Source organism: Phodopus roborovskii, unplaced genomic scaffold, assembly GCF_943737965.1.
Source record: "Phodopus roborovskii unplaced genomic scaffold, PHOROB, whole genome shotgun sequence".
Lineage (NCBI taxonomy): Eukaryota > Metazoa > Chordata > Mammalia > Rodentia > Cricetidae > Phodopus > Phodopus roborovskii.
The window spans coordinates 27,902,537-27,917,290 of NW_026126511.1; the positions used below are offsets into that span (position 1 = coordinate 27,902,537).

General features: G+C 38.7%; 1 protein-coding gene across 1 annotated transcript; it reads left to right on the forward strand.

The window, feature by feature from the left end:
* The first annotated feature begins 9,553 nt into the window (after positions 1-9,553).
* On the forward strand, positions 9,554-13,906 carry Pcdh20 (protocadherin 20). Its single transcript, XM_051195309.1, has 2 exons — positions 9,554-10,036; positions 11,122-13,906. Exons 1-2 carry the CDS (start codon positions 9,905-9,907, stop codon positions 13,846-13,848), a joined length of 2,859 nt encoding a protein of 952 aa, XP_051051266.1. The 5' UTR covers positions 9,554-9,904; the 3' UTR covers positions 13,849-13,906.
* Positions 13,907-14,754: the final 848 nt, after the last annotated feature.

Here is a 14,754-nt window from a genome sequence, read left to right on the forward strand (position 1 = left end):
TATATAATAAAATGTCAGATTTTATTATATATTGGGTTATACTTATTGTATGTACCAGTATTCTCAATGTCCTTAATTTAACTTGACCACAAATTTTATTATCTGAAAGATAACATTTTAGATATGTAAGAGAGAGTCATTGATGTCTTAGGAAAGCAAGTTAAAACAAATTTTTCTGGAAAATCAGTGTGTCCTCATTAGGCAAGGAGAATGAATTAAAACCTGGGGTTTGAGACTATTCAGTCCTTCTTCCTCTAAAATATGCTGTTCAGCCTATTTGACCTTTTAGCGAAGTATAGTCTGAATAATAATATCAGAATGGTACTGCATGGTTTAAATTATAGCTGTAAAAATTTGGAATTTCACATTTCAAAATAATTATTTAAAAATTGGAAAAATTACCCAAGAGGGCTACTGCGAGGGTTTGTACACTTGTATACACACACACAGAGGCACACATGCATACATGTGAGTCTAGTACTGACAACATGGTAACTGCTATTTTCTGATCAATCCAATTAATGTTACTCACTCTCTTAGGCTTTTATGAGGTGGTAACTGACTTTCCCCACATAGAAATACCCTATTACACCATATGTTTTCATCAAAATTTTACCAGGGTTAGGTTGCTTCCTAGAACAGCTAGTCCTCTGTGGAGGAGAGCAATGCTATGAACCTCAATTCAACCTTCTGCCAACAGATGGCACAAGTAGTTATCTTCATAAATGAATGTTGGAATAATACTGGAGAACTACATTTTAACAGATGACACGATTGTGAATATGGGTGATTTTGTTTGGTGCTAGACACATTTCCATGTGTGGATTGTCTTAATCAGAACAGACAAACTCCTTCATTATAAATGTTACCTGAGGAGAAAAGCCTTTTTAATCCTTACTGACATTGTGTAATCACAGGAAAATTGAAACTGCATAGAATTTGAAGACCTAGGGAGGGGATTTAGAAGGCCTATATTTAGAAATAGAAAACTAGGATTATAATTGAAGAGATTCCCTAGAGAGAAAGGGGGGTCCTTTGGAATGAACTACAATTGAAATGTGAAAACAGCAACAAGAAAAATCCAGCAAAGGCAAAATAGAGGAAAAAATAACAACTTTAAGAGATTCCGTTAAGTGTAATGTCACAGAAGGCAGGTAAAGTAGAATATGTGTGTGTGAAGGACTCATAAGGAAAGTCACAACACCAAGGACCTGGGAACTGCCATTGTTGCTAGCTTTCTTCACTTTCTGTAAATTTCTAAGGAATATCACATTCAATTGGAAGGAATATATAAATGTGATTATAGTTAGCTAATATTTTACATAAATTTTAAAACATTGTCTTAATGTTTTAGCTATGACATTCAGGATATTAACTGTAGGCTGTTTGATATCACCTCCTGTCTTGGTTAGGATTCTATTGCTATTAAAAACACATCATAACCACCACAACTCTTATTAAAGAAATCATTTATTAGGATCTGGCTTACAGTTCCAGAGGTTTAGGCCATTGTCACCACAATTGGAAGCAAGTTGGCAGGCAGACAGACATGGTTCTGGAGAGATAAAAGAGAGCTGTACATTCCGATCTGCAGGAAGAGAGGAAAACACTGGGCTGGCTTGAGTACCTGAAACCTTAAAGCCCACCTCCAATGACACATTCCTCCAACAAGGCCACACCTACTCCATCTAGACTATCCGTCTTAATCATTGCAAATAATGTCAACTTCTATGATCCCCAAAGGATCATTTTCATTCAAACCACTACTCCCCGTAAAGACTTTGGTAATGAAGCAATTAAAGATTTATATGCCTAGATAGAAGTGCTCCTTTTCCTCATACTAAATAATCCCTGTGATGATTTTATCTAGAATCAGACTTTATCCATAAATGTCACATAGTCTAGCACACAGGTAGGGAGGACTTGTGGTGCTTCAGAGCATTATGAATGGCATATGCTTTGGGTAAAACACCTTTTATGGTCACTGCTAAATGGGTCAACATGCACTGGCCATCCTCTGATAGAGTGAAGATTTTTCCTTTCTCCTTTCTTCACAAGAGGTATTGGTATATAGAAGTGAGCAAATGAGCTTTAATCTTTTCACTTTACTTTTAAAAATACTATGTATTTACATTTTGAATTAAAAATTTAAACTATGGTGTTTCTTTCTTTAGAATTGTTTTTATTGAAAAAAATTTATGGTTTTTCCTTCTCCAATTCTTCCTAGATCCTCCCCACTTTATGGTAAACATATTATACAAGAAAATTTAATCCTCTTCACTTAATGAAAAGTCCCAAGTAAATACTGCCAAGTACAAAACGTTCTTAACCTCCTTTTATAATTTTCTTTTTTAAAATATCTCTCCTTTTTATTGAAAATAATTGTTTTTCATACACTATAATCTGATTACACTTTTCTTTTCCCCGGGTCCTCCCAGATCCTCCCTGCCTCACTCCCACTCACCGGGCTCCAAACTTTCTCTCTTTAGAAAAAATAAGGAAACAAACAAACAAAATGCAAACAAACCATAAAAAAATAAAAAGAGTACAAAATAAAATAACAGAGAGAAAGCACAAGGAACGTGTCTTAACATTCTTTTTGAGTTTGTTTACCTGTGTTAAATTATACAACGTTTATATTCCGGTCAGTGATGTGTGTGTGTGTGTGTGTGTGTGTGTGTGTGTGTGTGTATGTGTATGTGTATATATATATATATATATATATGTATATATATACATATATATATCTTTAAAATATTCACCTATGTTTATTTGACATATTTTAATTCTAAAACAGCATAAAATACTTAAACTTAAAATAAAGCTGTTAATAAATTTTTCTCACCACTCCCTCTAAATTTAATGCAAAATACTGTTATCCACAGTAGTGAACAATCCATAATATATCTTTATTAGTAAATCTTTAGTAAAATTTTTATCATTGTTTTCTGATTTTTAATATTATCTAGAATACAGAATTGTTAGGATTGTGTGATACACAATTATTGTCAAACAAGTGTTTAAATGATACATTATTCAAAATAGCTACTGATACTATCCTTTCTAGATAGCCCAAATAATTTACAGCTTTAGCAGTAAATGAAATAAAAATCAAAAGCCTGTAACTTTACAGAAAAGACACCCCCACAAGAGGTAACCCTTAATGATAGCCATGAAAATGCTGAAATCTTATCATAGATAACTTTTGTCACTGACCCTACAATACCCTGTGGTGCTTTTTGTACCACACAAACAGGTCAGAAATGATATGCAGTGTTTAACAACCCACCCTAGATTTATCCAATAAAATAGATAGAGATTTTATCAAGGAGGGTGAAGCTCTGCCTTAAGGTAAATTTTTATTAATTGTTCCTACATGAAACACTTCAGTGTAAGAATAAAGAATAGGTGTCAGAAGAAAGACGGGATCTATGCCTTAAGATGAAGTTAAAATTCTTTCTGACCATGGCCTAATTTCTATGCTAATTTAAAGGGTTTACAATTGCTTTATTCCATGCACAGCCTGTATTTCTGCCTCTTTGAAGACTCCAAAGTACAGGCTGCAAGGATTGAGAGGCATGCATCACCAGTAAACTGGTTAACCATTCATCAGTCAGCAGTTGCTGGTTCCTATTGTGGATTTCCCATGCCCTTCATTTCTTCTCTTCCTCAGTCCCACCACCTTTTTTCTGATGCCTTTTCTGCTCATTATCACCTCTTCCAGAAGTGAGAAAGAGGAATGTGAAATTCAAATGAGTCGAAAATGGTTTTTAAAATTCGAGTGTAAGGAGTGAAAGTTGTGTTAGCTATAATTAAGCCTGGGCTTTTCTAGTGACTTCATTGAGCTATACTTACCTTTGTTAAGTAATATTAAATTCCGAAAAGGAACATTTTACCCTATTACCTTCCTTCCTCAATATATAGGTAAACATATGTAAAACATATTTTCACAAAATTCTCTGAAATATAAAAGATACTAATTGGCTAAGAGTAATATTCACAAAACTATTTATGCATTCCACAGAATATCAGTGCATGTTTTAGAATAAAAATTGTTATTGTAATTTAGCTTGTCTGCATATTCTTTCTATAAGACATGTAAATATAAGACTTTTTATATTAAATGTCTAGCTTTTTAACAAAGAACTGGGATGCTGGTCACCAACTGGCCTCATAATTTAATTTCCAAAGTAATAGAGAATATAAGAGAGCATATTTTAGTTTTCCTAATATACCTGTAAAATACCTGTATGCTACCAAAGGCTAGCTCCTTTTTAAAAATGCATATTTGAAAATCAGTAAATAATTCAATTTAATATTGAATTAAATAAATAATTTATTTAATATTGTAAATAATTCAATTTAATATTGAATTAAATAAATAATTTATTTAATATTGCCATATTTGAAATCAGAATTTTATCATAAAATTAGAGTGTCAGGAAGGTTGACCTTTTCTTAAGTTACCTTCTAGTGTAATCTTAATATCAAAATCCATTTTTTTCAAAGAAATAAACGTATTCTGAGAGTTTGAATTACTCATTTGTCTCTCTCACTTTCAGTGGGTAAGTGAAACAAACACACGTGCCCCACAGGACAGGCAATTTGTCTTCAAGCCTAACACCAATGTGAAGGTGGAAAGGGTGAACGACTCTACAAAGATGTCCTCTGACCTCCACATTTTATCCACGATACACGTGCCTGCTCCATACACGTGGGTCACAGACAGACATACTAAAGGAAGATTCGCATGCTTTCATGTACATATGCAATCACATATTAACATATTCTAAATCTACAAATTGAAAGAGTTAAGCTATTCAAATGTAAGTAAAACATGTCTGTGTGTATGGACACAAAAGGAGTTTTAAAAAGAAGTTTTCAAAAATTAGTAATATCATAGATCCGCATTTCTAACAATGTTTCTGTAGTTATCAACTTATTGGATGAATTAAACACATTTAGATGATAGGTAGGTAAATTCCTTGGTTAACTGATGGATTGATTAGTCATTCCTTCCATTCATGGAAAAAGGGTATACTAGAAGAAAAAAAAAACCATATATGTTTTATGTCTCAGATTAGAGTCCAATAATCACACTTGATAGCATGTAAACTTGTAAAAATGTTATAATAATGATCATATTATAAACTCACCATGTGGAATAATAAAACAACAGATAAATTACTTGATTTCATGTTCAGAACACATATACTAATAAATGATCATTTTCATATTCTTAAATACTGTTTGCTCTCCTAAATGCAGTCACTGATAATATTGATTAATCAATCAGAAAAGCTTTTGTATTGCATATCACATAGTTTATTCCATAAAAAATTTATATAGTAATATATTGCATATATTTATGTTTAACATACATTCTAAATCATCATACAATTTTTATAAGCTATTCATAATACAAGCAAGCTTCCTTAAAATAAGTTCATACAATGCATATTAATTTACAGTTTTGAGCTAGATAGAACATACAATCGGGTGTGTTTCAAAACACAGTAACGATAGTAATATTAATGTATAATTAAGTGAACATTTGTGAATATATTAAAATTATTAAAAATAATTTTAAAAAGTACAATGGAAATTAATTACAGACACTAGCAACAAATTACACATCATTTTAAAACTCAAATATTTTAAAATATGCTTATTAAAATACAACTTTTGAAACTAGTCTGTTGTTAGACATGAACTCTCACTCCATATGACAAGGAAAAAAATTAGGGAGAGAAAGCTTGCAGCAACTAAAAAGAATTACTGCCATTTAATTATATAACATAGTGAATAATAATCAAATTAATCTGGTATTATCAAGCAGCATCTGTTAAAGACAGAAGCTAATTAAACCAGTTCATGCATACACATGCTTGTGATATGTGGGGATTGAAGTAAAGGTGTGACAATTTGTCTAAAGTCACACAGGACATAAGCAACAAACTAGAGAGTAGAATCCAAATTCCAGGCTCTGTTTAAAAGACCAGCCATTATTTCATGCAGTTTCTTTGTCTATAGCAGAAATAGGCTTCGGAGGCATGGAATCTAACTATTCTCACAGTTCAATTTTTACAAAATACCTGGGAAGCAGGCCCAGAGCGATTGAGACATCTGAGAAGCTCATGAGTATTATTTTCTTCAAGGTACTAATAGCATGGAAGCTCTCTAAATCATCTTTAAAAAGAAATCTGTGGCACCAGATGGTAGGTCACAAGGCTATCTCCAGAAGGAACAAGAGTCTGGGGATACTTTTGCAATGCCCAGGGAAATTGTGCAGAGAACCAAAGAAGCTCATTTGGTTTTGTCTCAGGCTTTTTTAAGTCCAATTAAAAAACAAAACACTGCATGAAACCTCTGCTTAGATCCTCGAATATGGAAGTTGGTAACGAGTAGTTCATTTACCAATGTGTGTGTGTGTGTGTGTGTGTGTGTGTGTGTGTGTGTGTGTGGCATTAAGATGTTACTTAGTACTGTGCCAAGGCACCTAAAGAAACCATTCAGAGAGGAACTCAAAAACAGGCCAAGTAACTTAAAGCAAAACAAGTTCATATTGTCATCACAAATAATTCTTTCGGAATCTATTTAATGCCTTTCTTTCAACTCTCAAGAGTAAATTTTGCTATAGTTCTTTTTTTTATTTAAAAATTATTTTACATGTGAACCCAAGTTCCCTCTCCCCTGCCTCCTCCCTTCCCACACCCCATCCACTCCTCATAGCTGGGGGACAAGGCCTTCCTTGGGGAGTCAACAAAGTCTGGCATAACCATCCTGAGCCAGGACCAATCTCCTTCCCTCTATATCATCGCTGAGCAAGGTATCCCATCATAGGGAACTGGCTCCAAAAGCCAGTTCATGCTCCTGGGGTACATCCTGGTGCCACTGACAGGACCCTCACCAAGAGATTAAGTCACACAAGTGTCGTCCACATTCAGAGGGTCTAGTTACATCCCGTAAGGTTCACCAGCTGTCCGTTACAGTCCCTGAGCTCCAACTAGCTTGAGTCATCTGTTTCTGTGGATTTCCCCATTATGGTCTTCACCTTGGGATATGCCACAAGGACATTTGCTGCATTCATATATTCATAGAAGTATTATTTGCAATAGCCAGAACCTGGAAACAACAGATGTCCATCAATTGAAGAATGAATAAAGAAAATGTGGTAGCTTTTACCCAATGGGGTATAACTCAGCAGACAAAAAAAAAAAAAAAAAAAAAAAAAAAAATGACATCTTGAAATTTGCAGGCAGGTAGACAGAACTAGAAAAAAAAAAAAAAAAAACCATCATGAGTGAGGTAACACACACCCATAAACCTACATCCAATAACTTATGGGAGCAGATGCAGTGACCAACAGCCAAGCACTGTGCTGAGTTCCTGGAGTTCAGTTGAAGAGAGGGAGTAGGGAAAATATGCTATAGTTCTTATATCCAATATTTTTAGAAACACTGCAGACAAATTATGGTCTAAAAGGGAGATTTAATTTCTAAATCTGACTTAACAAGGATGTGGAACAGTGATATAATTTTCTACAAAAACAGTTGGATAATGTGAAAAAACAAAACAAAATAAAACAAAAGGTGTGCTGTGGTGAGGTGGTAGGGATAACTTTAAAAAATAGATGTGTGATAAAGAAGAAAATGATTTCAGAGAAAAGGGAAGCCAATTGTGAATATAATCATGAAGGTAGTCTTTGTTTCTTTTAATTTTATAATTTTTTAAAACAATCTAATTTTTTTTGTTTTACATACAAATTCCAGTTCTCTCTCCCTCCTCAATAATAACAGGAACAAACAATCACTGGTCATTAAGTCTTTATAAACAACAGTTCCCCACTTCATGTTCTTATAAACACATGAAAACCTAAGAAACACAGAGAGAGAGAGAGAGACACACAGAGAGAGAGAATCAGAGACTTCAATATTTAGAAGAGGGCATGAAGTGTGTGAGCATATAACTTCCAATGTATTTACTATCTATGTAGAAATTTGAATTATTGCATAATGTGGGTTTTATAACCATTTACAGACACTCTAACTCTAGTCATGTCTCCTGACATCCAGAGAATAGGGGTTTTGCACTAAGACATCAACACAATTTAGATGGAGTGTGGTACTGATTTTTAGAACCTGATAACATTTTAGCTCCAGACTCGAAGATAAATATTTACCAGTGATGGTAAAAGTTCAGCTGTAGGGCAAGGCCAGCTGATAAGGTAGTAAGGCAGAGGAGGTAAACATGCCTCCCTGGATGTGGATGTGGTTTGTTTACCAGATGCATAATGGCCTTCCACCCAGAAGCCCACAGCCAGATGTGTATACATAGGTTTGCCACTTCTTCTACTCTCCAATGACACTGTAAAGAGCCATGTTCATATTATAAGTCAGACATGTAGTATAGAGTGTTTTATCCATTCCATTATAGCACCACTTGTGTAATAACAAGTTGTTAACACGCCAAGTGTTCTAAGGGGTTCCTTCATCAATGTTTAGGATTCTGGACCTAGGGTCACTGAAAATAAGTTAAGTTAATGTGTTTAAGCCGAACAATTAGCTCAGCCAAACAATTTCTATGTTTGTTAGTATAAAGTAGAAGAAAACTAAATTAGCATTCCTCAGGAATGCACAGAAAATTGCTCTTTCTGATGCCAGAGGAAGCGATGTTTCTGGCCTAGACTTAGTCACTGACCACCAAGCAAATAAGAAGCTATGTTTAGGCCAGTAGAGGGGGGAATTGAAAGCCTTGTTATGAGAATATAGACTTGAAGAGAGGCTGAATGGCCTTGGTCATTACTTAAACAGAACCCTGAAGATGAGGCAGTTTCACAGACTGGAAAGATTACAACTGTTGAGGATCAGAGTCAGAAAAGATAGGAAAACATTTTGGACCCTGCTCTGAGACCTGTTTCTAAAGAGGCACTTCTCCAATAGGTATTTAGGAGAGCAGAATAAGGGGAGAAAACAATAATGTGAAAAGTGACCAGTGTTTTATTTAAGCTTTGGTTACTGCCCTCTCTCCTTTAAATATTTCCCTTCCAGAAACAGCTGATAATGCTTGCAGTGAGTGCTCGAGAGCACACACACACACACACACACACACACACACACACAGAGAGAGAGAGAGAGAGAGAGAGAGAGAGAGAGAGAGAGAGAGAGAGAGAGAGAGGAGCACACACAGGACTCCCTGCTAGTCTTTCAGACAGAAACTGGTTGTCTCTAAAATCAAACTTCCAAGCTGACACCTAGAGACACTTGCACCCTGAAAGCTATCATCTTTGCCATCACCAACAGGGAAGATTAAATGAAGATATGAGGAACCTTTATGGACTTCAAAAACTCGCTTTTCTGGCTCTCGTCGTGGCACAAAGACGTTAAGACTGCTGTGGTTTGAGAAAAGTGTAATTTTTTTTTTTTTTTTTTTTTTTTTTTTTTTGGTCTATGCAAAGAACTGCTGGATCCACGTGACTGGGAGAACTGTTGGCAAAGCAGGATTCTGTGGGACCTGCTTTTTGCATTAAAATACCCGGTGTGGTGTTTATTTTAATTCTCGCTCTCTTGCTAGCAACCTGTGGACTTGGCATTTAACTGGTGCAGGAAAGAGTAAGACATGTTGGCAGACGTTCTGATGCCCGACCTAGTGGCATCTCCTGGCAGCCTTGAAGAGCCAGTACTCATTCTGGCTTCTTTGGCGGGCTGTGGTCATATCATGTCCAGGAGTGGAAGCTGTAAATGTGCCCTTCTGGCCCTGGGCTTTTCAGTCCATCCGAGTTCCTGCTCTTAATTGACAGGCCAGTGACTATTGGCTGAAGTTCCCCAGCGATTTGCATGAGCAGGGAGGGAGTGTCCTCCGCCGCCCTCCCTTCTGGAGCGCGCTGACTGCAGCCTCCCAGGGAATGCGCGGCCGAGGGAACGCGCGCAGCTCGCTGGTCCAGGCAGTGAGCTTGCGCCTGGCGACCTGGCACCCGTGCCTGGATATGGGGCGTCTACATCGTCCCAGAAGCAGCACCAGCCACAGGAACCTGCCGGTAAGGATGCAGAAACCCCGGGTCCCCTCCCCCCCCCCTCCGCAGAAGTTGCAATGCTCTATAGCTGTTCCTTACTCCTTGACGGTGTTTTCAAACGTTTTCCCATAATGCAAACTTCAAGAGAAGATGGGAGGGGGTGGGAAGGAGTTTTGGTTACAGCGCCTATGGTATTTTAGCAAATAGCGTCTTCCCTCAGGTCAGGAAGGAAGTTTCTGAAGCAGAAATGTTGGATGAGGTGGAGGGTCGAGGGTGCTCGCACTCCGCTTTATATTCAGGGGTGTAGACTGATTCCTGTGGTGAAATGTCAGCTTGAAACTGTCTGCCTACTGCAACTGACAAATGTTTCTGCATAATAATTTTCCGCGTTTACTTTGCTGCTTCCTAGGCTTGGCAGGAGGTAGAGGGCATGGTAGGAGGTAGCGGCCCAGATCATTTGATCTGATTTTATGTAGGAACAAAAATGAAAAAATAAATAAATAAAATTACTTTCCTCCCTCTAATCTAAGAGGGGGTGGGGAGCAGGTAGAGAGTACGGTTCACTTTTCCTATTTGTTGTTATTGCCATTATTGTTAGTGTCGCCGTTGTTTATAGTGGCTTCATAAAAAACGGGTGCAACACATTAGGCGTTCTGGGACCTTGATGGCAGAATCATTTCAATGAGAAGTAAATGGTTCATCGTTCAGTGCTTTCCACCACCGTCCCCTTTTTTCCCCACAACCCAAGGAGGTTTCCTGTTGCTTTGTTCAGACCTTTGAGTCGAAGTCTTCTCTGCTGTGCGTTTCCGGGGACCCAATGCCTTAAGATTGGGATTCTAAATGTTCGCTAGACCTAGACTAGGCTACTGAGCCTACCGGGTCTGAGTAGGGAAAATGTAAGAGGAAGAGAAAGGAGTTAAGTTTCTGAGACAGCTTTGCTCCCCAGACCTCCCTCTGTGGCAGCAAGTTGCCACTTCACTGGAGATGAGAGGTTTTGTTCGTGGAAATGGATGAAGATAAGCATTGTCCAGGGCGGGGGTCACTCTTTCCTAACTCCCTTCTGTGTTTCCTGGAATGTGTAATCACCTTCTCCCCTCCCTTCACTCCAGCATGTTTTTCTGCTTTTCCTCTTCGTGGGACCCTTCAACTGCCTCGCGAGTTACAGCCGTGCCACCGAGCTTCTGTACAGTCTAAACGAGGGACTGCCCGCAGGGGTGCTCATAGGCAGCCTGGCCGAAGACTTAAGGCTGCTGCCCCGGGCTTCTGGGAGCCAGAGCCAGCAGTTGCTGTACCCAGAGCGCACTGCCACGGAGGGGAACCCCCCTCTCTCTTTCAGTTTGGCCTCTGGAGGACTGAGTGGCCAGTATGTGACCCTAGACAACCGCTCCGGGGAGCTGCACACTTCTGCACAGGAGATCGACAGAGAAGCTCTGTGTCTTGATGGGGGTAGAGGGGCTGCCTGGGGCGGCAGCACCTCTATTGACTCCTCTCCTTCCTCTGACTCTTGCCTTTTGCTTCTGGATGTACTTGTCCTGCCTCAGGAATATTTTAGGTTTGTGAAGGTGAAAATTGCCATCAGGGATATCAACGACAATGCTCCACAGTTCCCGATTTCTGATATCTCGGTTTGGGTCCCGGAAAATTCACCTGTAAACACCCGATTGGCGATAGAGCACCCAGCCGTGGACCCGGATGTAGGCATTAATGGGGTCCAAACCTATCGTTTACTGGACTACCATGGCATGTTCACACTGGACGTGGAGGAGAATGAGAATGGGGAACGGACCCCCTACCTGATTGTCATGGGTGCTTTGGACAGAGAAACCCAGGACCAGTATGTGAGCATCATCATAGCTGAGGATGGTGGGTCTCCACCCCTGCTGGGCAGTGCCACCCTCACTATTGGCATAAGTGACATTAATGACAATTGTCCTGTCTTTGTAGACTCACAAATTAATGTCACCGTTTATGGAAATGCAACAGTGGGCACCCCTATTGCATCTGTCCAGGCTGTCGACATTGACCTGGGGACCAATGCCCAGATCACTTATACATACAGCCAGAAAGTTCCACAAGAATCCAAGGATTTGTTCCACCTGGATGAGACTACTGGGGTCATTAAACTTTTCAGTACGATTGGTGGGAGTGTTCTACAGACACACAAGCTCACCATCCTCGCTAATGGACCAGGCTGTATCCCTGCAGTGATCACCGTTCTTGTGTCCATCATCAAAGTCGTTTTCCGACCCCCAGAAATTGTCCCACGTTATATTGCAAATGAGAAGGATGGGGTCGTATATCTGAAAGAACTGGAGCCTGTTCACACTCCGATTGCATTTTTCACTATAAGAGATCCAGAAGGTAAATACAAGATTAACTGCTACCTGGATGGTGAAGGGCCGTTTAGGCTAGCACCCTATAAGCCGTACAGCAATGAATATTTGTTGGAGACCACAAATCCTATGGACTATGAGCGGCAGCAATTCTATGAAATAGCTGTTGTGGCCTGGAACTCAGAAGGGTTCCATGACAAGAGAATCATCAAAATACAACTTTTAGATGACAATGACAATGCTCCTGTTTTCCTTCAACCTTTGATAGAACTGACCATTGAAGAAAACAATGCACCCAATGCCTTTCTAACAAAGCTCTATGCCACAGATGCTGATAGTGGAGAGAGGGGGCAAGTTTCCTATTTCCTGGGACCAGATGCACCATCATATTTTTCCTTAGACAGTGTCACAGGGATTCTGACAGTTTCTACTCAGCTGGACAGAGAAGAGAAAGAAAAGTACAGGTACACTGTCCATGCTGTGGACTGTGGGCAGCCACCCAGAGAATCAGTGGCTACCGTGGCTCTCACTGTGTTGGATAAAAATGACAACAGTCCCAGATTCATCAACAAGGACTTCAGCTTTTTTGTGCCAGAAAATTTTCCAGGATATGGTGAAATTGGAGTCATTAGTGTAACCGATGCCGATGCTGGGAGGAATGGATGGGTAGCCCTCTCAGTAGTAAACCAGAGTGACATTTTTGTCATAGATACAGGCAAGGGCATGTTGAGAGCTAAAGTGTCTTTAGACAGAGAGCAGCAAAGCTCCTACACTCTGTGGGTGGAAGCTGTTGATGGGGGTGAGCCAGCCCTTTCTTCTACCACAAAAATTACAATTCTCCTCCTGGACATCAATGATAACCCTCCCCTTGTCTTATTTCCTCAATCGAATATGTCTTATTTGTTGGTCCTACCGTCTACTCTCCCTGGCTCACCAGTCACAGAGGTCTATGCTGTTGACAAAGACACCGGAATGAATGCTGTCATAGCTTATAGCATCATAGGCAGAAGAGGAACCAGGCCCGAGTCCTTCAGGATTGACCCTAAAACTGGTAACATAACTCTGGAAGAAGCTTTGCTGCAGACAGACTATGGACTGCATCGCTTACTAGTGAAAGTGAGTGATCATGGCTACCCTGAACCTCTCCACTCCACTGTCATGGTGAACCTATTTGTCAACGACACTGTCAGTAATGAGAGCTATATTGAGAGTCTTTTAAGAAAAGAGCCAGAAATTAATATAGAAGAGAAAGAACCACAAATCTCAATAGAGCCAACTCACAGGAAGGTAGAACCTGTGTCCTGTATGCCCACGTTGGTAGCTCTGTCTGTCATAAGCTTGGGTTCCATCACACTGGTAACAGGGATGGGAATATATATCTGCTTACGGAAAGGTAAAAAACATCCCAGGGAAGAGGAAAATTTGGAAGTACAAATTCCACTGAAAGGGAAGATTGACTTGTGCATGAGAGAGAGAAAACCAATGGATATTTCTAATATTTGATGTTTCATTGTGGAATAACACAGAGGGAAGTTTTAATTGCCATGAGTAGTCTTTGTCAGCGCAAACAATGGTGTGCTAACGCAGTTTCACGGAAGGACAACTAATTTATAACTTGTAATATATTGTAAATAGCTGTTTACAAGTTTTTAATTCAAATTCAGAGGTTATAAAATGTGTACAGAATTTTTAAATGAAAATTAACACTAACAGCTAATATATATATATATATATATATATATATATATATATATATATATATATATATATTTACGCCGGACATAATTGGCAGCTCTCATACACCAAGCACCAAGCAGATGACTGACAAAACTCAAGGCTAAGGTAAGAAAAGTACATTTTTGTTGTACTAAAATGTCTTTTCACCACAAGAGGGCACCAGCTGCCCCTTTGCAGGGAACTGCAGTATTGTACATGATAGTTGTACATGAAATTAATGAGAGAGTATATTTTAAATATATTGTTTTTCACATTAAATATAAATTAAAGTAAATTGAATTTCCCTACTTAAATATATGATAACAATGAAAAAATCCACTTGTTAACAAAATGCATTACCTCAAGAGTACATCAATTCTAGTTTGAAAGAAAAGGCATTTTAAAAAGAAGCGCAATTCATGTTGGGCAAGCATGAAAACAATACTGTTATGTGTTACAAACTTGACCTGCTGGACAGTGCACTACTTTGTGTACATCCACCTGCTGTCTGTTTGCTTTACCACTGCACTTAACAGAATTACAAGAGGTGGGCATCAACTGCGTCTTCTTCCTTTTGTAAAATGTAACTGGACATTGAACTCAGTAAAAGAGCAAGCACATCAGTGTCTCAGTCCCCACTTGCTTGCTTGGTGTTTACGACTTCAGTGCATCCTCAACTTGTCAGCAGAAAAT